The sequence below is a fragment of the Pituophis catenifer genome, unplaced genomic scaffold (genome assembly GCF_029215685.1).
Source record: "Pituophis catenifer annectens isolate HBS135680 unplaced genomic scaffold, rPitCat1.0.hap2 SCAF_2, whole genome shotgun sequence".
In the NCBI taxonomy this organism is placed as follows: Eukaryota; Metazoa; Chordata; class Lepidosauria; order Squamata; family Colubridae; genus Pituophis; species Pituophis catenifer.
The window spans coordinates 201,397,626-201,423,015 of NW_027256882.1; the positions used below are offsets into that span (position 1 = coordinate 201,397,626).

Below are 25,390 nucleotides of genomic sequence, written 5' to 3' on the forward strand. Positions count from 1 at the left end.
AGATTCATGCGTGCTTTTTTTTCTCTCTCTCTTGCTGGCTGGTTCTCTGAACTTAAAACTCTTTTGCACTTTTAAAGCTGAGGTTATCATGAAGATTCATTTGATGCGGGGAAGGGCGAGGAAGCCAGGCAGGCTGAACCGTTTGGCGATTTCAATCCAAGCCAAATGAGAGAAACTGTGAGAACCAGCCCTAAAACGTTCACCATTTGATCAATACTGAAGAGATAAAAGACAGTAAGGGTAAAAATTAAAAAGATATTAAAAGCATCATCCCGAGATTGCCCCAATTATCTTTATCAGTGAAAATGCACTTTGCTGAACCCTTTAACAGGTAGCTATGTTTTTTTTCCCCCTTTTTCTTTTAGAACCAAAAGTACCGTAGCAGAGAAAGAGAGAAATCTTGACAGGATATATTGGAGAAAACTCCAACAGGTTGCAAAACACTGGCAACTTTCTAAAACTCTGTTCAAGACTTCCCCAATCAGAGGTGAAGAGAAAAATATGCCTGATTCTTCAGAAAGAAAGAAAGAAAAAAGGAAGGCAAAGCTGTTTGGACCAACAGGTTACCACTTGCCACCAAAAGCAGGACCAACACTACACACCAGCCTGGTCTCATTTCTAGGCATTTATTGGGGTTCTACCTTGGGGTGTTTTTTTTTTTTTTTTTTTGGCAGCTTCTGGGTTAAGAGTCCTGGCAAAGAGTGGGGGGTTGGCCTCACCTTGTGCTACTGGTCCTGCCCATTAAACCTCTGTGCTTTGCCCCCTTCGCCCCAAGTTCACCTTCTGCCCCTCTCAGTCCAGCAGGCTGAGGGGCAGGGCGGACGGTCTCCAAATGGGCCTGGCCGGGGCCTACACGCGGTTGGCACAGAGGTCCCTGGGATAGATGTCTTCATAGGCAGGAGGCTGCTCATTGGGCAGCGGGTAGCAGTAGGGGTAGGAGGCATTGAGCTCGGGGTCCATGGGCGAATACCCAGGCAACTCGATGGAAGGGTGGCCGCCACAGTGTACCTCCACCCCGGCCTCGTCGAAGACGTGGAAGACGCCGACGTTGATGTAGGAGACGGCCTGGAAGGCGCAATCGCCCCCCGGGGACAGATCCGGGTCCTCGCTGGAGAAGATCGAGCCTTGGCTTTGGCGCTGAGGCCGTCGGCCGCCACCAGAGCCGCCCGGGCCGCCGCCGCCACTTCCCCCGCCGCCGGCCCCCCTCCGTCGCCTCCGACGGCCGCCCGCCAGGCGCTGCTCCTGTCGGCAGCGCCGCCGTCGGCGCAGGCCCCGCTGCTGCGCCGCTTTGTAGTTCTTGACCAAGAGCAGGTTGAGCAACCCCAGCAGGCACTCGAGGGCGTTGAAGATGGTGGAGATGACCAAGCCGCGCTGATAGTCCCGCAGCTTCTGGCAGCGCAGCAACAGCGTCGTCCCCGCGCCGTCGGGGCCCCCCGCGGGCCGCGCCCGAGCCGACGACCCTCCTCCTCCTCCAACCTGTAGGAGGCAGTAGTGCGAGTACTTCTTCTCCACCAGCGACACCGTATCGCCGTCGATGACGGCCCCGGCGAAGGCGCTCAGCACCCCCAGCATGAAAACCAGGACCCCCAGCAGGAGGAAGTTCTGTCGCCCGCCGGGGGGCGCCTTGGGCAGCGGCTGGGACTGGGGCTGAGCGTCTCCGGCGACCGGCACCACCGCGCCTTCGCTCGCCGCGTGCCCTTGGCGGTGCGCTCCGCCGGCCCCTTCTTCGTCCGGCGGGCGGCAGCAGAAGAGCGCGGAGCCCAAGAGCGAGAGCCCGGCGGCCAGCAGGAGCCCCGAGTAAAAGGCGCCGGCCGCTGTGCCCAGGCGGAACGGCTCCCCCTTGAGTTCGGAGCCCAGCGAAAAGCACTTGAGGCCCACGGCGGCGGCGCTCAGCGCGCAGGCGAGCAGGAGGCAGCTGGAGAGCGCGGCGCAGGCTCCCCGGACACTCCACTTCATCCTCCGCGTCTCCTCCGCCGCCTGCGCCTCCTCCTCCTCCTCCTCCTCCTCCCTGCCTCGCCTCCTCCGCCTCCCTCCGCCTGCGCCTCCTCCTCCTCCTCCGCCTCCCTTCTGTCCTCATCCTCCCGTGTCCTCCTCGGCGTCGGCGGCCCTTGCCGGGGAGGCGGCCGCCGCGCGTTGCGGGAACATAATGCTGGGGACGGCGGTGGCGAGAAGGGAGAGTTCCGAATACGCCGCCGCCGGTGCCGCCGTTGCTCTGGCTGCTACCGCCACAGCGGCCGCCGCTGTCACCGCCGCCTCCTCTCTGCAGGCAGCCGGCAAGCACGGCTCACGCACCAGCTTTTTCCTCCCCGCCCTGCTGCCTCCCGCTCTCTCTTATTGAAGCTGCTGCTGCTGCCGCTGCTGCTTTCTTGCTCGCCGCCGCCGCCGCTACTGCTGGGAGCCGATGAATTATTGATGGCAGCAAGTTCGAGGCAAAAGAGGGGCATCGAGCACCTCGCTTGGGTAGCGGGAGGGAGGGAGATCTAGCCGCCGCGGGGTGGAGGAAAAAAACAGGTCCGACGGTATGGACGAGCCAGCCCTCTTCCGAGGCAGCCTCCTCCGGAGACGCGCGTGGCACAGCTCCCGCCGTCCATTCCTAGCGGGACGGTGTGTCAACCTGGACGCGCGGGGGTAGGGATGGGGAGGCGGAGAGGCGGTGGTGGCGACGCTCAGCAAAACACTCCGAAGCCGGATCAAATCAACTCATCGGAGGGCAAACGGCAAGGAAGGAAGGCGTGTCCTTCCCGCGCAGCAGCGATGATCGCCCCCCCCACTCCACCACCCCCGCCATCCACAACCTCCTCCTCTCTCTTTCTCCCCAGTTCTTGAAGAACGAACTTCCACTTCTCACCCGCTCGAAATCCTTCAGGCCAAAAGGAAGGAGGCGCCACGGTTAGCTTAGTCGGGAGGATCTCGGCGCGGCAGCCGTGCCAAAGGGTGACTGGCAAGAGGTGCCTTTAAAACGCAGGAGGATAAACCGGAGGAGGAGGAGGAGGAAGGGGGGGGGGACGGGTGAGCGAGGGAAGCGTCACTTTTCTTTCCTTCGTATAGAGTGAATCATTCTTATTCCCAGTCGGGAAAAAAAAAAATCTGCTTGTGGGCTGCCGCGGAATCCAACGCCGCTTCTCCGTACTTCGTCTTCCCCTCCTCCCCCTCCGGCTTCCCGATCTGCTTCGCTGCCCTGGCAGCCCTCCCCGCTTTTTAACGAGCCTCTCGGTTGGTTAGGGGTTACATCGGTGCAGGCAGTAGCGCGAAATCCACAGGCTGATGCGGAGGGGGTGGGGGTGGGGGTGGGAGTTGTTTTACGAGGGTTGGTCTTAAGTTCGCTATCGGATAAATGGGGGGGGTGTTAAGAAGAGATGTGCGGAGAGCCGGGCAACGTGAAACGTAGAAAAGCGGCCAAGTTTTGAATCCGTTGCACGGGTTGTTGCATCGACGCCCGTTATTGCAAGGAAGACTAGCGCGCAGCCTTTTATCGGCGATTGAGCTCTGTGTGTGTGAATCGCCGGTGGGCTGCGCTTTTGTACAGCCTCGGAGAAACTCAAATTAGGCTTCTAGTTCCCAGATATATAGAGGCGGACGAGCCGCCAGATAGGCGATCAGATTTATATATACTTCCCGTGTCTGGCTAAAAGTGTCCTCTTACTTGCCCCCGCCCCCAGGTACTCTCTCAAGTGAATCTGATGGGGTCCAGAAAAAGAGTAGGACATTATTGGTGCTCTTGATCTAGGGACTGCTCACCCCAACAGCCAGGATGTGAGAAACGAGCCTGTTTTGGCTTCCGTGGAAGCGAACGCGTTTTCCAAACCTGCTCATCGCTTGCTCTTTCTCTACGAATTCAACCTACTAGGTTAAGCTTGCTTTGAAGCCGTCTTCTACTAAGTCAAGCCATTTTTCCATTCCATTTCCCGGAGCTTCTCTACAATGTCTCCATCCATGCCTTGAACGTTCTACCTTTGTCCAACCTATGAAGCAGCCTACCGTCATCCGTGGCTCTGAAGGTTCAGAGTATTGGTTGTAGGTTTCCCCCTCTCTTCCTGATATGCTGGGTATGGTCTGACTCTTCACTGACCGCTTGATTGCTGACATCATCAAAGGTTGGCTCTCCCTGGCTCCTATCTCCTATCCTATCAGTAGGCTGCTGCTCCTACTACCTGCTGTCCTTTCCTGAGGTTGGTGGGCTCTGCCTTGCAAGATCTTTTCGGCTTAGATCCTAGGAGAGACCAGAAAGAAGGCTTTTGCTCACATTATGCCTGCTCAGCACTTTCCAAAGCACTTGTCTTTTTATATATTGGTCTAGTGCTCTTTTAAAAGAGCACCAAACCTGTTTTTCAAATGCAAGTGCTCTTTTGAAACGGCTCTGATCCTGCACTTCAGAAAAGGTTGACATAAGCTGGGCCAGAGAGCTAGATGTGTTGCTATTTCAATCATTTTTGGGGTACATTATAGGTTTTACACAGCTTCTGCTAAGGGAGATTTGATTCATTGAGAAATGATCAAGTGGATATAAATTCTTAGTAACCAAATAAATAAAGGTAAACAGGTAAACAGTAACAGAGTTGGAAGGGACCTTGGAGGTCATCTAGTCCAACCCCTAGCTCATGCAAGAGACCTGTACTAGGGATTTTAATGACACAACTGCCGACCTTTCTGATCGACAAGCTCAGTATCTTAGCCACTGGGGACACATAGAGGATTTGGAGGGCTGTATTTCTTTAGCATTTTTATGACCGTCATAGTTTCTGAAGACATCAGCATGAGTGCCACAAAGTCACCTTGATCAGTCCACACTACCTGGACCCAGCCTCCCAGAGCTGCAGCTGTTTGTATAGCACACCCAGGTAGCTGATGCTTCAGGGCTGGAAACGAGGGTGCCCATTGTGTAGTCGCTTTGGTGGCACCATGGGATGCCATGGGACGACTGGGTGTCCAGGGGTGGGAGAAAGTTACAAAAATTAAAATGGCTTAAACTTGTAGGATTAAAGTACTTCTCAAAGGCTCAAATACGCTGCTTTCAGAAATAGGACTAGCTGGACAGGACTTTTCTGCCTCAAGAAATTCTGGTTATTTTAAACCAGGATAGTTTGCAAGGGAGCAAAAGTTGCGGTTTGTGGGACTCGATACTAGGACTGAATCCAATGATTCAGATAGAAGGTTGCGATGGGGATAATCTGGTGAAAATGCAGGAAGCAGGGGTCCTCCTTGTGTCTCACAAGTTGCAGACAATCAAATGTTCCAGTGAGGGATCTTTGGTGCTCTCTGAGCTTGGTTGTTTTTTTGCTTGGTTGTTTCCTGCAAGAAAACACAGATTTTCTAGCACAGATGATGTTATCTATTTTGGGTACTGAAACGTCTGCAGGAAAACAACCAAGCTCAGAGAGAGCACCAAGGACTCCTCATTTCAACTCTCGGCTACAAATATTTTCCTTTAAGCTATTTCACTGTTCCTCTTTATTTACTTTTTTTCTTTAAAAGATGGTTAAGAGAAGGGAGGCAAATTACTGAGGACGTTCTCAGCCAGGAGCCTCAAAAGAGAAAAAGAGCTCAGAGGCAGTCGAGAGTTGCTGTAGCAAAAGAAGGGGGGAAAAACAACAACAACAGGTCACGTGGGAGTTTTTCTTGACTGACCCAGAGCAAGAGGCTCGTGAACACGCAGAGAGCAGGTTGGCGCCCAAGCTGGGACTCATTAGTCCCCACCGATTTCTATCTGAGTCCTCTTTGGAATCTGGCAAGGAAGGAATCAGTCTTAAAGCCTGGATAATGGGTTGGGGGAGGGAGACAGGGGTGGGGGGTGGGGGCACAAGGATTGAGGGCCGGCTGGCTGCTTGGCAGGCAACAGGCTCTCTCGCACGCTTTGCAAAAATCTTGATTGCTTCATCTCCAGGCAATGCCTGTTTAATGAATTAATCTGCCCGCGGCGACCGCAGAGTGGAAAGTGACAGGGATTTTATCCTCCGAGATTTCACCTCTGCCCCGTGTTTCCCCCAGGGATTTTTTTTTATCTGGAACTTGTGCTGCCTTAGCAGAGATCATCGCAATCTCTCCTCCGCGCTTTGTATTATTGCTGGGATCAAAAATACGAGCTGTTATCACGCCAACGCTTAGCTGCGCTGAAGACCTTAAACTCGCTCCAGCATTGCCTCCCATTCACAAAGCAACCTAAGGAAGGCAGATGAAAAGCTGTAGTTGCCTTTAAATGTTAATTTATTCTGGTATCGACTCCCCCCCCAACCAATGTTTCTGTAGGGTTCTATCTGAAAGTGAATGCGTGGTGGATATTAAGATTAATGTTGAATTTTAATTGGTTGATTGGGAATTTTATGTCTGATTTTCCCCTCCAAAAAACAAGGCAATGAAAACAACATACCTGTAGAACAGTGGTTCTCAACCTTCTCTTCACCACAGATTCCCTTTAAATATCTTTTCTGGCCATGGACACCCAATACGTAACTCTAGATTTAAATCATAACATTTCTTTAAGCCTTCACAGACCCTCTGTGAGGACATCACAGCCCCCCCCCCAATCCACAGAACACTGGTTGAGAACCACTGACATAGAACATAGAGCAATAGGGTTGAAAAGGATCTTGGAAGTCTTCTAATCTAGTCAACGCCCTGCTCAAGCAGGAGACCTTAAAGAACTATGGAAAGATATTAGATCTAACAGCCAAAGAGGCACCTTGGATCTTTGCCTCCTACAATAACATTTGGAAGAAATAAACAGTAATAGTGATAAATGATGTGTTATTACTCACATAATGGACTTTCCAAGACTTTTTTGGGAGGGGCAGGTGGGGACGGGGGTAAATGCTTTGTCAGCCTTCATATTAACCAAAAGAACAAAAATTTAAAATAGGAACATGGAGCTCCCTTTTAAGCAAGTTGAAGCCCTCGTTTGATTCTGCTCGATGCTTTCTTCTATCCTACACCAGCAGAGTCTCTGAGCTCATCCCTTTGCCTTCTGATTTGAAGCAACTTAACCAGTTCATAATTCAAGAAACCCCAAATTATAATAAATCTAACCGAACCCCAGTCTATATACAGCAACAGACTAGACTAGACTAGACTAGACTAGACTAGACTAGACTAGACTAGACTAGACTAGACTAGACTAGACTAGAATAGAATAGAATAGAATAGAATAGAATAGAATAGAATAGAATAGAATAGAATTCTTTATTGGCCAAGTGTGATTGGACACACAAGGAATTTGTCTTGGGTGCATACTCTCTCAGAGTACATAAAAGAAAAGATGCATTTGTCAAGAATCATAAGGTACAACACTTAATGATAGTCATAGGGAAACAGTCAATATAAATCTTAAGGATTTATATACAGTATAAGCTGTTTTGTAAGTTGGGAACCAGCACATAGGAAAACTTTGCTCCCTATTCCTCTTACCTCACTTACCTTTTGTGGGAACAATGAGCACCCCCATCTAGGACAGGATGGGCTGGTGCCACCTGCACGAGGTGATTCTGAAGATATCTGTATGCCAACCTGTGTAGGACTTTGTAGGTTACAAGCAGCACTTTGCTTAGAAATGTTTTGGAAGCATAATATGATTGTGTAACACATGGCAGAATAGAGACTGCAGTATTTTGCTCCAATTACAGTTTTTGAGCAAAGGCAGCCCTATGTAAAGTATATTATGTTACTCTGTGGTTGATGAGACCATATCTTGGGGCTACGATGTCCTGCCCCAGCCATAGTCACAACTGAAGCATGGGAAAGGCTACCCTTGTCATGGTCTCCACATGTGAATCTAGGAGACTTCCCAAGATATGGACTTGCTCCTTCAGTGGGAGTTAGAACCAGCGTCGGATGTTTTTTGAACCAAGTTTGTTAAACTGTTTTGTCCCATCACAGCCTTCAGGTCAAGATTTCCATGATATCTCTGGACCTGCCCACATGGCTTCATGTAATGTTAAAGGCTAGGGATGAGACAACTGAATCTTGTAGAATTCCCACAAGAGCTGATCCCACCCACCAGTTTTTAAGATCTACTCAGAAGAGGTAAAGCTACTTAAAAAGGTAAAGGTTTCTCTGTGCAGTTGTGTCTGATTCTAGGGCGCGGTGCTCATATCCTTTTCTTGGCCAAGGGAGCCAGCATTGTCCAAAGACCTTTCATATGGTCATGGTTATATGCCAAAGGCACATGGAATGCTTCCCATCAAAGTGGTACCTATTAATCTACTCGCATTTGCATGCTTTCAAACTGCATTGCTATGTCCTTCAGACCTCACTTCAGAGAGTTCAGAATAATGAGTCAGTTGACTGTCTATGGAGATTCTCAGTCATCCAGGTCATGGTTGTCCCAAATATGCTTTTTCAAGAGGAGACTGGACTTTCTGGTTTTTCTTTGAAGACGTTCCGCTTCTCATCCAAGATGAGAAGTGAAACGTCTTCAAAGAAAAGCCAGAAAGTCCAGTTGCCTCTTGAAAAAGCACCTTTGAGAGTTAGTTGACTATACTGAATACAGGTAAGTAGGACACCTGACTTCTACAGAGATGCCTGCTCATGCCTGGCAAATAGTGCTTGCCAGATTTTAAGTCTTCAGTTATATATGGCCATGGTCTTAAGCTGCCAGTGTCGACATTGCCATTTTCTTGCAACACTAGATGAAGACAAGAGTTCAGGCTTGTTTGTTACGGATATCTTACAATTACAGATTTCCTTTGAATTCTGGGAGTTAGAGGCTGAGGGGTAAGACTAGATGGAGCATGAGGAGCCAACAGGTCATCAAACCATAGAAGCGACTGCAAAAGACACTTTGAGTAGGTGGATGCTGACTCAATGAAAGACCATATTTTGCCTAGCCCAAGAATATAGTACTGTGACCAGGGTTTGAAATCTCAACATATCTCTAGTATTTCCATGGACAGAGAACTTCCAAGACACAAACTCTTTTTTTCTTTCTTTCCTTCCTTCCTTCCTTCCTTCCTTCCTTCCTTCCTTCCTTCCTTCCTTCCTTCCTTCCTTCCTTCCTTCTTTCTCTCTCTTCCTCTTCTTCTTCTTCTTCCTCCCTCCCTCTCTCTCTCTCTCTCTTCTTGAGAAACAATCTCACACTAAACAAACAAGCAAACCAACCAGCTAAGACTCTAAGCAGGCTTTGCTATTAACTGATATACTGCTAAATACTGGTAATACTTGCTGTTTTTTCCCTTAGCTGAGTTTACACTGTAGAATTACTATTACATTTTTAGCTAATGGTTGAAAATACAGCTCTTCATTTAAGTCTTCCCTATATGAATGGAGAGAAAACATTCACCCCCCCCACTTTGCTTGCTTTTGTTTTTATGGTTCTATTTTACATTTTGCAATCCAGCAAATGCATCCTGGATGCATCTGCGTAGCAAATGGGATTATAAGAAGGTTTAATTGATTTAACTGGTCAATTTCACCTGAACTATTGCATGCAGAGAAATGTTACAAGGAAGAAAATACATGTATAAACTGAGAATGGCCTGGACTGATCTTAGCTGCATTTCATATGGGAAGAAAGTAGAAACATTGGTCAGCTAGAAGCTTGTGTCATATCATAGTAAAGGTTTCATCAATTATCCCCTCTCCCTTGCATTGCTGTAGAAATCCATTCTATAGAACAGACAATATATGTAGAATAAACAAAGAGAGCCAATTTAGTGTAGTGGTTAAGGGAGCAGGCTAGAAACCAGAAGAATGTGAATTCTAGTCCCACCTTGGCCAGGAAAGCCAGCTGGGGTGATTTTGGGCATCTCTCTCCCTCCCTCCCTCCTACCTCACAGTGTTGTTCTGGGCAAAAAAGGGGAAGGAAGGAGTATTAGATATGTTTGCTGCCTTGAGTTATTTATAAAAGTAATAATGGCAGGAGAAAAATAATTAAATTTGATTGAGGCATTGGATAGTAAAATTAGGAAAGAGGGATTAAAGCAAGGGTGCTATTCAGCAGGTTCTGATAGGTTCTGGAGAAGTGGAAATTTTGAGTAGTTTGGAGAACCGGCAAATACCACCTCTGGCTGGCCCCAGAGTGGGGTGGGAATGGAGATTTTGCAGTATCCTTCCCCTGCCACGCCTACCAAGCCACATCATGCCCACCAAGCCATGCCCACAGAACCGGTAGTAAAAAAATTTGAATTCCACCATTGGATTAAAGATCTCCACCACCCCCTGCCCCCGATATCCTAGACTGGGTCATTTACCAAAGCTCCTATTACTGGCACCAGGGGCTGATTTGAAACCTAAAATACTTTCTGAAGTGTCTTGCAATGCTGGGTATAGAAGTGTTCTTTCTTTTCTCACCAGCAGAAAATCCGCCTCCACTTTAGAAGGCTTTTTTCATAGTAATTAGGCCGGGATATGGTCTCCAATAATGTTAATGGAGGGAATTGGTGTGCCAAATTTCAATAGCGGGTGATATCACCGTACAAAAAAAGGATCACCTTTTCCTTTCCCGGTAGCATTTGCTAAAAAATTCGGTCCTAGAAATTGTCCTCCTGTACACCATTAAGCTTTAAAGCAGCCTCTGTTAATGACGTCTGAGGCTCTTTTTTTTTTTTTTAATAGGTTAGCAGGACTGGGAAATGTTCTTTTTCTGCAATCAGCCGGTGGAAACTTAAAACGATTTCTGCTGGTGGCAAAGGGTAGAGAGGAATTAGGATTTTAGGAAGAGGGTTTTTGGGGCCTTCTGAAGACATTTGCAGTTCAATGGGGAACAATTCATGGGTGTATTAATTGAATTTTGCAGAACTATAATGTAGATTTTGAGGTGATGCATTCCGAAGTTCATTATACAACGTTCAGAAAGTGGCTGCATCGGAGATTTACATAAGGCCATTAGGATTCTTGCTGTTTTATATCCACTCCTGGTCTTGACATGCTTGATTTAATTTTCTTATTGCTGCTGCATTACTTCCAGTCCCACTATAGTTTGCAACTTGATCCCGTTCCTGAAATCTGCTTTCAAGTCCTTTTTCCATATGAGTTATCCGCAGTAAGATGTGGTTATACTCCTAGTGATAATTCTTCAAAGAAAATTTTCACAGTTGATTCTAGCTGGTGACCGTACTATAAATTCAACCTTATAGTAATGGATCGGAACCAGTGGTGAAATTCAATTTTTTTTACTACCGGTTCTGTGGGTGTGGCTTGGTGGGTGTGGCTTGGTGGACGTGGCGTGGTTTGGTGGGCGTGGCAGGGGAAGAATACTGCAAAATCCCCATTCCCTCCCGACTCCTGGGAGAAGGATATTGCAAAATCTCCATTCCCACCCCACTCTGAGGCCAGCCAGAGGTGGCATTTGCCGGTTCTCCGAACTACTCAAAATTTCCACTACCGGTTCTCCAAACTACTCAAAATTTCCACTACCAGTTCTCCAGAACCTGTCAGAACCTGCTGGATTTCACCCCTGATCGGAACAGCAACTCCAGATAGTTCTCAATGTACAATCATTTGTTTAATGACTGTTTGAAATTACAATGGCACTGAAAAAAGTGACTTATGACCCTTTTTCACATGAATGTTGCAGCATCCTCCATGGTCACGTGATCAAAATTCAGGTACTTGGCAACTGACATGTATTTATGACAGTTGCATTGCCCTACCATCATGTGATCATTGTTTATAATCTTCCAAGCTGACTTCCAACAAGCAAAGTCAATGGGGGCACCCGGATTGGCATAACAACTGCATGATTCACTTTACAGCTGCCATGTTTAACGCTTAACAGCTATGGCGAAAAAGGTGGTAAAATGGGGTGCAACTCAACTGTCTTGCTTAGCAATGGAAATTTTGGACTCAATTGTGGTTGTAAATTGAGCTTCCTGTATGCTGATTTCACTGAGGTCTGGATCTGGATGTCCCTTCCATGAATGAGAGAGCAAAGAAGGAAAACACACCAACAGACAAAGAAGTGATAGAAAAAGTTTTAGAATGTGCTGAGATGGACAAAAGAAATTAAAGAAAAAGAAGAAACAGATTATTATATAATTTGAAATAAATGGTATGAATGGCTTGAGTCTAGAAATAAAGAATTATAAATACAGGGAAGAATTTAAAAGTATAAAATATGTATATAACAAATGTATAGAAATGTATAAAATTAAGGTTATTAATATAACCAAAGAAAATGGTGTATTAATGTAACCAAAGAAAAAGGGACAATGTAGAAAATGAAATAGTAATAGAGATATGGGAAGAAAGATACAAAATGGATAGAAGACCACGAAGAAACATTGTTGAAAGAAGAGGAGATATTTATACGTTGTATGTTATGTGATTGTCATGCTGTGTCATAATAAAATATTATCAATTTAAAAAAAAAAAGAGAGAGCAAAGAAGGATTTACAAGATATATATATATATATATATATATATATATATATATATATATATATATTCTTTTTTGAAGTATGACTTAAAATTTGAATAGAGCATCTCCTTTTCATGTTTTTCAGCTGATCCCCCAGGTCATATAGTGGAAATAACGGAGCAAATGAACTTTCCAAGCTGATGGAAATGAGATGCAACTAACAGTTTAGTGTATTGGGAGCTGGCAACAGCTTCACTCTGAGCCAACCAGGCTCGCTGCCCAACTTAATTATTTTAAAAATACTCTTAATTAATTAATTAGTAAGAGTGATACAACCCTGTCAGCATGGTATCAAATGAAGTGCCAGCCGCATAAACTTTACAATCTTTATAAATTACGGGTTCCCAAAACTTTCGTGGAAGATTAAAAAAATATTGGGAGCTGCAGCTTTGTGCTTTACTTGGGAATGTGTCCACCTGTTCAGGAAACAAAAAAGGGCAAAGACTGGCTTGATAAAGACCATGGGGTGGGGGCTAGCATGGTGGCAGAACCTTACCCTAGTGATCTTCAAGTAAATGGATAATATTGAGACTGACTATGTCCTCTAGGACATCAATGGATCTGTTATGGTTCATTGTGTTTAGATCAGTGTTTCTCAACCTTGGCCATTTGAAGATGTATAGACTTTCAATTCCCAGAGCTCCCCAGCCAGCATAAAGAATTCTGGGAGTTGAAGTTCACATATCTTCAAGCTTTCTCTCTGTTGAGAGAAACATTGGTATACACCCGTGATGGTGAATCTATGGCATGCATGCCAGAGGTGGCACGCATGCCATTGCCAGCTGCTCTTCTTCCCAGGTGCCGGAGCGCCAGAAAACAGCCTAAAAAGGGCCCGGAAAAACAGCCCCAAAAATGGCCTGAAAACAGCCAAAAAACTGGCCAAAAAACAGGCATGAGAGCTCTGCCCAGCTGGTCTTCGGGTTTCCGGTGCTCTGGCATGCGCACATGCACACACATGCACATGTGTTCCTGTTTGGGCACTCAGTGCCGAAAAGGTTCGCCATCTCTGGTATACACTATGGGTGTCAAACTTGATCGCGTCATGTAATGTACTGTGATGTATCACAACATTTTTTGCCTTTTGGGGTGGGCGTGGCCTGTGTGTGACGCATCTGGCCCATGGGTGGCCAGTTTGACAGGCCTGATCTACACAGACATTACCACAATCTGATTTAGCTCCAGATGAACCCCATTAAAAACTAGGGAAAATCAAGGGAGTCCATAGTTTTGTGTATCTGACATCAATCTTGGACTCACATATATAGTTTTGATAATTCATCCGATCCATATACACTAGCATTGATTTCACCTTCTTTTTCCTAGTTCAGTGTTTCTGAATCCTGACAATTTTATATTGTATAGATTTCTGGAATTCAATTTCCAGAATTCCCCAGACAGAATAGGAAGTTGAAGTCCACGAATCTTAAAATGGGTGAGGTTGAGAAACAATGTCTTACTTCCCATGATGGGTGAAAAAATTAAGAGATGAGCATCCTTTCTACTTTTATCTCCGCTAGAAGGCTGGGCAACACAATACTGTATGCTATTGACATTTTCCTTTCCTCTTAGGAATATCTTACTTTGCTGATTGATGAAAAGAACTTCCAAGAAAAATGACACATCTGTCTTTCTTTGATTTCTGATTTATCTGATTATGTGGGAAAACCTTTATCAAATAACAATTCACTTATTATTTTATATTCTTCTAAACTTTAAAATAGTTGCTCATTGTTAGCCATGCACTATTATTTCAGAAACATACATTCCTTATATGCTTACAAATCAGTAGGTTTTTTATCTAGATCTGGAATCCAATTGTGTGGTACAGATTTGAATATGAAGAATCTCATTTGCTGTCCATTTTGTCATTACATTATGATACAGAAAGTTATTGCATGTGAAACTTCAGCAGACTTCAAATTTATGGAAACTGGATTTAGCTCATAAAAATACTGGACACTGTTCAGTCCAGGTATCTCAAATAATCTCCAAGCCCATTTTCAGATCTGTTCATCTTGGCCTATTCTCTGTTTTATCAGTTATGGAATTTAGACTGTAATTAGCTGGCACCAGGAACTTCTCCACAAAAACTATTAAAATATGTACACCTTCCTTCTACTTCATCATATTTTGGGTTAATTCTTATCCAGAAGTTTCAGAGCTTTGACACTGTACATTCTGTTGTTAATCTGCTCTGCATTATTTATCTGTTTTTGCTGTGCAACTGCAGATCCAATTTTAGAAGCAACTTCTAAGGTGTATTTTCACTGCTGTTTTATTACTCTTTTCAGTAGCATTTAAGCTTCGGAATTTCAACTGGTGTCATTGGAAGAGCTAACTATAGACTTAACTTCTGTCTTATTTATTTATTTATTTTATTTATTTATTAATTATATTTATATACCGCCCTTCTCCCGAAGGACTCAGGGCGGTGAACAGCCAAGATCAAATACATAAATATAAAAATTAAAAACAATTTAAAACCAGATTAAATACCCACAATTGGCCCACAATTAAAAACATCCCATTAAAATCCAATTTAAAATTTAAAACCGTTAAAATTAGGCTAGCCTGGCTTGCTGGAATAACGAAGTCTTCAGGGCACGGTGGAAGGTGCGCAAGTCCGGGATCCTCCATACCTCCGGAGGCAGCTCGTTCCAGAGGGCAGAAGCCCCCACTGAGAAGGGTCTCCCCCAGGGGGTCGCCAGTCGACATTGTCTGACCGATGGCACCCCGAGGAGCCCCGCCCTGTGGGAACGTACTGGCCGGTGGGAGGCTGTCGGTAGCAAAAGGCGGTTCCCGTAAGTATTAAAACAATAGGACATATTTATTGTTATTAAAACAATAGGACATATTTTAGCTAAATAATGACTAAGAAGGTCTCACTCATTTCTTGGGCAGACAATATTTGAGTGAAGACATTGGTTAAAAAGTTGTAGTACACCTTTCTTTCATTTTGCTACAAGATTAATAAGTTACATACATCCCAAAGAAAAGGTAACTGGAGTTTCTTGGTTTTTTCTTTGAAAATGTTTTGCTTCTCATGCAAGAAGCTTCTGACTCAGTCAGAAGTGAAGAAGCTTCTTGGATGAGAAGCAAAATGTTTTCAAAGAAAAAACCCCCAAGAAAGTTCAGTTGTTGTGAACGAGGCCCAAATAGTGATTACCAAACATAATTCAGTCCTGAACAAACATATTTTATTAAAACAGCTGAGAATTAATTCATTCTCAGCTTAGTCCAAAACAAATTATTCATAACCAGTCCGTAGGCCTTATCACCAACCTTTGATGTCTTTGGCAACCTGCCAAAGGCTTTTCTTGGCAAAACCCCCACAAAGTTTAAGAGACACTGACAAGAAGCACTGGAATCAACATTGCTTTTCTACAAAGAACCCAATGACTTGTTGCTGCTCTTTTAAGCCTTATGGGAGTGGCCAATCATCTTTTGGCCTTACTCCTGAGTTGTCCTTTTTGCTTCAGCTGCTCTTGCCTTCTGGCAGCTCTTCGCATGTGTGCACTAGGAATAGGCTCCTCCTGTTCCTCTGCCTCTCCTGTCCGCCTCTGGAGGCTCCGAAGTCCACGCATCGCTCCCAGATGGCCCTGGCCCTATCTCTGCCTCCGATGCAGAGCCCTTGTCAGGGCCTTCCCCTGACTCCAGGACTGGCCCATTGTCCTCCCCAGCCTCCTCACTGTCCGACTCCACTGCCAGGTCCACAGGCTGCTGGTGGACCACAACACCAGTTGCCCTTTGTAAAGCACCTTTGAGACAATCACGACCCGGATGATTGAGAATCTTCATAGGCAAAAGTTACGTAATAATAACACCAACTGATTTTTGCTTTCTAGACCAAGGTGCGAGAAAGATTTATTTGCCCTTGAGGAATAAAAAATGCAGATCCTCACACACTCAGTTTATGTTGGGAAGGTGGAAGCTGTTTCGGAAAAACAAAATTTGCAATAAAACTTCATAAAGAATAATATCATCCAAAAAAAATGGATACTATGGATGTATCTACACTGCCCAGTTCTCCTTTGACAGAATGAGTAAGCAACCATTTCTATAAGATAGAAATAGACAATTGTCTTGAATCAGTTGCCCATTCACCCTGAAAGGGCCCTTTGCTCCAGAATTGTATTTTTTCTCCTGAGTAAATTGCTGTTCCTCCCCCCTCCCAACTACTACTGCATCTCTCCTTCTCGAATAAATAAGTCACTTCCAGATTTACTGAGAGTTTATTTGGGCTATTTGGGAGCTGGAATCATTTTACCTCAGGTAACTCGAAAACTAGTAAAATCCTGTACAGGTAGTCTTCAACCTACAACCACAATTGAGCTCAAAGTTTCTGTTGTCTAGTGAAACATTTGTTAAGTGAGTTTTGCCCCATTTTATGACTTTTCTTGCCTCAGTTGTTAAGTGAATCACTGCAATTGATACGTTAGTAACCCCATTATTAAGTGAACCTGGCTTCCCCATTGACTTTGCTTGTGAGAAGGTCGCAAAAGGGGATCACATGGCCTTGGGACACAGCAACAGTCTTAAATATGAGCCAGCTGCCAAGCATCTGAATTTTGATCACATGATCATGGGGATGCTGCAATGGTCGTAACTGTGAAAAAAGGTCATAAGTCACACTTTTCAGTGCCGTTGTAACTCTGAACCATAACTAAACAAACTTTTGTAAGTCGTGGATTACCTGTATTTAAAAACAAAGCAGAGGAAGGAGAAACACTTACTGAGGAAAATAAAAATGGTAATCTGAAAAAACAAATAGCTGGGATTCAAGAGGTAACTTTTATGCTAAAGAAGGATCTTAATCACTATGTTATTTAAGATAGTGATCCCCAACCTTTCTAGCTTGGTAGCCTGTCCCAGTGCGGGAGTTGGGGCTGTGAGTGGCAGCTGCATACACTCTTACCCGGGGTGGGTTCTACTTACCTTTACTACCGGTTTGCAAAGGGGCCGTGCACGCGCTCTTTCTGCGCGTGCACAGGAGCATTTTGATGATGTCAGGGTCAGTGGGCGGAGCCTCCCACCGGTTTTACTACCGGTTCTATAGAACTGGTGTGAACCAGGGGCAACCCACCACTGCTCTTACCCATCTCTCCCACAGTCCCACAGGTTGGGGACCCTTGATTTAAGCAGTGCTGGTGAAAGGAGGTTGCATATGCTGGGAAAAAAAGATACTTTTTAAAGTGATTTGAGATGTCTTCATGTCTCTGCATCATGATTCTTGAAGTTTGTATATGTACAGTACAATGCATTTAACATAACTTTATAACTATGGGTATGTATGTCCAGGAAGACCCATCTACTGAAGGAAAGCTAACTATTACTTTCTTAACAACTATTACTTTCTTAAAACAAAACAAAACAAAACAAAAATATGAGAGGGCAAATAGCAAGGGAATTGTCCAATAGAAAGATGTGGAATTCTATAGTCTGGACTGAATCGAAATCTCTCAGTCTGGACTGGGTTTTCTTATAAGGCTTCAAGTCAACCAGCATGAGCAGATTAATTGGCAATTGTGGATAGGCCCTAGGGGTGAAATCCAGCAGGTTCTGACAGGTTCTGGTGAACCGGTAGTGGAAATTTTGAACAGTTTGGAGAACCGGCAGCGGAAATTTTGAGTAGTTTGAAGAACCGGCAAATACCATCTCTGACTGGCCCCAGAGTGGGGTGGGAATGAAGATTTTGCAGTATCCTTCTCTTGCCCTGCCCACCAAGCCACGCTCACCAAGCCACGCCACGCCCACCAAGCCACGCCCACAGAACCGGTAGTAAAAAAAATTGGATTTCACCACTGATGTGCCCTTGGTTTAAATATTAAATATTATGCTTTACCTGTGGCTGCTTTCATGTACAAAGATTATATTCCAAACTCCTGACACTTCAGATAGCGATTGTAAGAAAGGCTTTGCAGAAGCCACCTAAATTCCATTAGCTGACAATGGGCTTTCTAAGAAACAGGCTTGATTCTTAGCTCTACTTCTCAAGCAGAAGGCTACCATCCTGTCAAGGGATTCACAGCTCAGCTGCCTAATAGCTGCCTCCAATGTCCCCAAGGTTCTTCTAGTTATCCTGCTGTGAAAACAGAGCTATAAGCTCACATGTCACGCAGCATGTATTCAGGACAGCTCTCAGCAGGCCAACATCGCCATCGGTGAAATGGAGCTAGGTCAGCTTTCCTTGGGAACTTTTCCAGATTCCACGAAATCTGCTCCTTACATCTGAAGGATGATGGCTGATACCCTGCTGCTTTATGAGCCCTGTGAGTAATGCTTGTAGGCTTTGCTCATTCTCTCTGTTTTGGTTGTAGCTAGAACAGAACAAAGTTTGACTGTCAAGACGGTTCCATTGGTGGATACATCCATTAAGTATAAACTTGGGCAAGAGTTTCACTGCAGATACGAATTTATGTTGATTTCCATTATTGGAAGAAGACACTTTATCTTATCTTTAGACAAAGCAGCTGCGCAATTTTCCATGGTGCAATTCCTTCTTTCCTACCCTGACTTATGATGAACTTATTTTCCAAAGGATGAGAAGACAACAAACAATTAGTGGAAGAAAGACGCAAGCAGGAATTAAAGAGAAACTTCCTAACAGTGAGAACAATTAACCAGTGGACCAGCTTCCTTCAGAAGTTGTGGGTGCTTCATCACTGGATATTTTTAAGATACTGGATAACTGTTAGATCGGGTGATGGAAGAGACAGGACTCAGTGCTAACAGTAACAACAGCTCTTTATTAGTAGATCAGTGCAACCCAGCAGCCGGGTCATCTGACTGCTTGCCCTTTTATAGGGAGCTGTCAGACAGGTCGGCCAATGGGGTTTGAGTATTTTCCCGCCAGATTGGCGGACCTGAGTGAAGCCTATGCTCACTCCTATTTAATATGTAACAATAACCACTTATCTCAAATTGTATAGGGTCTCCTGCTTGAGCAAAGGACCTCCAAAGTCTCTTCCAGCTCTATTCTGATTGATTGAACTATTTGTAAGTATGAAGATGACATTCTAAGATTGTGGCTTCCTAACACATTTTTCAGGCAGTACATCAGACTGAATCCCACAGTATTTAATTCCATGTATACGGCTGGGCTCTACATAACTTTGCATATATACAGTATAGAGCAGTGATGGCTAACTTTTTGCCGTCGCGTGCCAAAAGCGGGGGAAGTGGGGGGCGGTCATGCACCCACGTGCCCATACCATTTAATGCCTCCTTGCCCCCGCGTATGAGCGCTCCCTCCGCTTTTGGCATGCAACAACAAAAAGGTTACCAGTGGGCCTGGTAGGCCTGTTTTTCCCCCTCCTCAGGCTCCAGAAGCTTTCTTGGAGCCTGGGGAGGGCAAAAACAGCCTCCCCCCCCAGAGGCCCTCTGGAGGCCAGAAACAGCCCATTTCCTGACTTCCGGTGGGTCCAGAAGGCCTGAAAATCAGCTGGCCGGCGCATGCATGCGTGCTGGAGCTGAGCTAGGCAACGCTTGCGTGCCCACAGATATGGCTCCACGTGCCACCTGTGGCACACGTGCCATAGGTTCTCCATCACGGGTATAGAGGAAATATAGATATAGATTGACATGGAGTTCTACATGTATGAACGGAAGTTAGCAAATTCCTTTGCAGTCCAAAGATGCAACAGCCAGTCTTGTTGGAAATCAGCAATTCATGTTTATCTCTGAAATAGGAATGATTGAATTTTCGAACTTACCTTGCTTCAAGTAGAGACAGATTGGGAGGATCAATAAAAACTGTAGAGATGCAACAGGCACCTACCCTTCCATAGGGTGTATTATGTGAATAGACCTCTCTGGGTATTTTCTTGTAATGCATTAAATGCATCTTTGGATAGAGTTCGGGAACCACTGATTTAGAGGTCAGCTAAAAATAACCTTCATGCAAAAAAGAAGAATTTAAGTGGAAAATGAAGAAACAGGTATACATAAACACTCCAATACAACAAGAAGAGGGAAGCAAGCAAGCAAGCAAGCAAGGAAGGAAGGAAGGAAGGAAGGAATCTTTAGCTTTGGGAAATATTGTCATATTACAGAAGCTCAGGATAGTATTTGGCAGCAGTCTCATTTTTTTTTATGTAAAAGTGTAACTACAACTACATTCTTGTATTTACCATTTGCACCTATTAAATTCATTTATTTCTAGAAATTCACAATATGGTATATACATAATTAGACATAATTAATCATATTAAATTTGCAACTCATTCAAAGTGTTAGGGAGTTTGGTGAAAAAATAAGCCCACATTCAGAAGTTTATTTTTTCATTATGTTTTCTTTTGCATTAATAATAACATGTTACTGTATTTTATTCAAAAACCTGCATATGGATATTATTGTTTAATACAGATAGATTCACAATGTGTACAAGCTACCCACGCACATTTTAAAGATTGCAAACTGGTTTTTTCAGACTGTCTTTTTAAGTAGACAGCTTTCGCTTTCCTTCCTTCCTTCCTTCCTTCCTTCCTTCCTTCCTTCCTTCCTTCCTTCCTTCCTTCCTTCCTTTTCTTTCTCCCTCCCTCCCTCTTTTTCTTCCTTACATCCATCTTTCTTTCTTTCTTTCTTTCTTTCTTTCTTTCTTTCTTTCTTTCTTTCTTTCTTTCTCTCTCCCTCCCTCCCTCCCTCCCTCCCTCCCTCCCTCCCTCCCTCTTTCTTTCTTTCTTTCTTTCTTTCTTTCTTTCTTTCTTTCTTTCTCTCTCTCTCCCTCCCTCCCTCCCTCCCTCCCTCTTTCTTTCTTTCTTTCTTTCTTTCTTTCTTTCTTTCTTTCTTTCTTTCTTTCTTTCTTTCTTTCTTTCTTTTTCTTTCTTTCCTCTAGTTCAGCTACTTTTATTGGCTTCAAGAAAGTAGCATTGTAAATATAAAACCTCAACGCTCTATTTAAAACATTAAACTACCATAGTAAGCATCTTCCCAATCTCTCAGTTAATACCTAGCCCCGAGCATCACTTCAAATTAAAAAGTATTCACTATTTCCAAAAAGAAGCTTTGGCAGATCTCTTGAGAAAATGCATTGCACAGTTACAGAATAGGCAATAATGCTTCTTAATGAATTTGATTTGTAAAACAGATTTGCAGAATTATTTGTATTTCTTGTTCACTTTTTTTTGCAAGAGGGATAGGTAGGGAGCCTAGGGTAGGGCTACTGTCTTTGCACTGTAAAAATCCAGATGTCAATTATATATCAGCAAAAATAAACAGAAAACTCTTTTTCTTGGTATTTAATCATCATCTAGATGTTTGCAACCCAAATGAGTGGCAGTTGCCTGGGGCACTAAATTGCTAAATTACTACTTCACTTGGCTTCTTTGAACAATGCAAATAGTGAAGGACATTTGCTGCAGTAATTCAGCAACATCTGGAGAGTCTTAGGTTCAGTTATCCCTACATTGTGTTCTCAAGATTTCAGTTACAATCAATTTTAGTCTGGGTCTTGGACAGGAATAGGTGAATCAATCCTGAATGTGCTTTTCCAAGTGGTAACTTAAGTGTGTGTGTATTTACAGGTGTATGCATGTGTGTACAGTAGAGGGATGATAGATAGATCTATATGTATACATATCCTCCTGCCACAATAATTCTTCCCCTTCTTTTTGTAGTTCACAATATTTTTAATTGTGAAAAAAAAAATAAGAAAGATAATTTTGTAAGCCCAAAGCATTTACTATGTTCGCATGTTTATTCTAGACAGTGCGAATATGACCTGATTAGTGAAGCAGGTTGTATAACAGTAACATAGTTTATAACAAATATATTATAAGGATAGACAAAACCTAGCATCTAATTGACTGAATTCTGCCAGGAGAAGAGTCAAAGAGAATGTGGTCTCTGTCTGTCTGTCTGTCTGTCTGTCTGTCTGTCTGTCTGTCTGTCTGTCTGTCTGTCTGTCTGTCTGTCTGTCTCTCTCCCTCTCTCTCCCCCTCCCTCCCTCTCTCTGCTGTGGTCTATTGAGGAGGGTGGGGCTATTAAGAGAGAGTCTGCTTCCTGCCCAGGGGTGGGTTCTACTTACCTTTACTACCGGTTTGCAACGGGAGCGTGCGCGCATGCACAGATCTTCCATTATGACGTCTGGGCAGATGGGCAGAGCCTCCTGCCACTTTTACTACCGGTTCACAAGAACCGGACAGAACCGGGAGCAACCCACCACTGCTCCTCTTAAAAAAACATGTTTCTCCATTTCTCATCCAGGGAGGTATAATATTCTGTCTTTTTAATATTTCCTAGAATATTTAATTCTTCTAGGAGAGGGGTGGGTGCTAACTTCCTACAAGACCTTTGGTTGTTCATGGAGCTGAGAGAGAGAAGTTTTAAAACTCATCCTTCATTTTTCTCTTTTACAGATTGCCCCCAATTGCTACGGATTAAAAAAAAAAAGCAAAGGGAAATGGATAGAAATAAAAATTTAATAAGAGTTTGGCCTGGGCAATCAAGTAACATTGCCAGCCCTACTGGACAAGAAAACTTAACCTGATTTCAGAAGGTAAAAGATCTTTTAGGCTGATTGTGTAAGTGTTCTAGCTCAAGTCTGAAATTTCACAACACTGTAGCCAAAGTGATTGATTTGTGCCAAAAGCAGGTAATTTGATGCCTCTAAATGACGGCCAGCCTCCTGATTCCTCCTTGGGAGCTCTTGATTTTTAAGTTTCTTTTTTCTTTTTTTAAAAGGAGCTGAAATGCTGCAAAATATTAAGTGCAGATGAAGCCTGTGGCATCTTCTTGATCTATAGTTGATAGTTACCAACAACTTTCTTAGACTATATGCCCACTTACAATAAACCATTGAAGAAACATAACAATAACAACAATGACACAATAACAACAACAACAACAACAACAATAGAATAGGTAGAATTTGTGCAACATAATAGTAGAGTCAGTAGAATTGGTTTGACTTGCTGTTTTGCTTCTGTAAGAATTGCTTTGCTAAGAAATGGAATTGCCTCTGCCATTTGCTTCTACCACTGATCTAACTTCTGTTGTCTTGTTTTTTTGTATAACTCGGTGCCTATCTCATGAAGAGCCGAGGTGGTGCAGTGGTTAGAGTGCAGTACTGCAGCTACTTCAGCTGACTGCTAGTTCAGCAGATCAGCGGATCAAATCTCACCGGCTCAAGGTTGACTCAGCCTTCCATCCTTCCGAGGTGGGTAAAATGAGGACCCAGATTGTTAGGGGGCAATATGCTATTTAGTATACTGTCTTTGGTGTAAGCCGCCCAGAGTCCTCGGAGAGTGGGCGGCATAGAAATATGACAAATAAATAAATAAATAAATAAATAAATAAATAAATAAATAAATAAGCAGGGTATGTCATGGATTGCCAGGGTTACATTGGGCAAATACCTGTGTTGCTAAGCACCCAGCCCCTCTATTGCTAAGCGGTCAACCTCCCTGTTCTTTACTGCACTGCCAAAGGAAGGCATGGGCCAGGGGGCCAGAATTGGGTACTAAGCTGATGTCTCTGAAGGTATAAAAGAACACCATACTTTTCCCAAGGTGTGGCCTTTCACTGCATGCTCTTTGTCTGTATGTAGTGGTATGGTCTACCCAGCTCTTCTTTGTACAAATAAAAGCTGATATTTTTTCCAAGCCTCTTCTTTGGTCTCTCTCTTTGGCATTCTGGTGACTCAAGTACATTTTGGGACCTTACACCATGATATCATTATTTCATGACAATGAATGATTTCCCTGCTTGCCTCTGTTGCATGGTGAGACAGCCTTAAGCAGGCATTAGTATGTCTGTGTTGCTGTAGTGTTTTCCCATTTATTCCAACCCCCTTTCTGGACCATGATTCAATTTGTGTTGTGACAGAAGGGGGTTGGGGAAGAGGAGCCGGCAAATGACCAAGAAATGCTTGACAGAGCCTGTTGTCATCTTCATTCCATTCCAGATGCAGTGCTTTGCCTGATGATATATAGAAATATATGATATTTCTTCTACAGGCCTGTGATCTGCTGAAGAAGGAATCCATCCACCATCTTGCTTATCATCCAGTGCACATACATAATCAAGACAATCCCATTCAGTAAAAAAGTGGTGCAGCAAAATTTGGATAAGGATCACCTACAAGTTCATCAGTCTTCATGATGGAATAGGTAGCCCTTGCTTAGCCACCACAATTGGGACCAGCAACTCTGTCAGGGTTGCTAAAAGGAAAAATCATGTGAGCGAACTTGTAATATCACTTCTGCTTCCATCATTAAGGAAATCGCTGAAGTCATTAAGTGAGAATACATGCGACCGGGACTTGATTTCTCTTCTTCTTCACTTCTTCGGCATTCTGCCTTAATTCTCTTTGTTGGAATCCAATTGTGAAGCTTGCAAATGGTGATCATGTGATGGCAGGAGGCTGTCACAGTCCTAAATGCACACTGGTTGCAAAGCACCCAAATGACAATCACATAACCAAGGATACTGCGATAGCTATAAATGAGGAGTTTGTCACAAAGCTTGTTTTTTGTAACTTTGACCAGTTGCTAAACAAGGCAGTCAGTAAGCAAGGACTCCCTGTTTATGCCAAAAAAACTATGAATAGATAGGAGAAGAAGAAGATAATAGAAGGGAATGTTATTCGTTTATCCAATTTCTAGGTTGTCCAACTTCAAATATGACTCTGAATGGTTTCACAAAATTCAACTCAGAAGCAGACACACACACACACACACACACACACACACACACACACACACACACACACACAGTTGCCTTGAGGGAATTGATGAAAAACAACCTCTCAGATCATCCGAACCTAAAGGACCCTTTGGATAGCTAGCCCAAGGCCTGGGAGAAAAGCCACAATTTTAGAGCTCATGAGAAGTTGATAGAGTGGAGGCCAGTGGTGAAATCTAAAATTTGTTACTGCTGGTTCTGTGGGCGTGGCTTGGTGGGGTGGTGGTGGTAATGTGACTGGGTGGGCATGGTCAACTTTTTTTTTTAACTTTTAAAACCATTTTTTCTACAACTTCTTTGGCACAGAGATTGTTAAAAAAATGCTTTTAAAAGGCTCTGATGATCCCAGCTGAGCTGCCTGAT

The 25,390-nt window shown here is 44.1% G+C and overlaps 1 protein-coding gene across 1 annotated transcript; it reads right to left on the reverse strand.

Moving 5' to 3' along the window:
* Window positions 1-816: 816 nt before the first annotated feature.
* On the reverse strand, window positions 817-1,956 carry TMEM271 (transmembrane protein 271). The gene has a single exon (XM_070935456.1). The coding sequence runs from the start codon at window positions 1,954-1,956 to the stop codon at window positions 850-852; it is 1,107 nt and encodes a 368-aa protein (XP_070791557.1). The 3' UTR covers window positions 817-849.
* Window positions 1,957-25,390: the final 23,434 nt, after the last annotated feature.

Coding starts and splice junctions, on each gene's coding strand:
- TMEM271 (XM_070935456.1), bottom strand. CDS start 1,956: ATGAAGTGGAGTGTCCGGGGAGCCTGCGCCGCGCTCTCCAGCTGCCTC.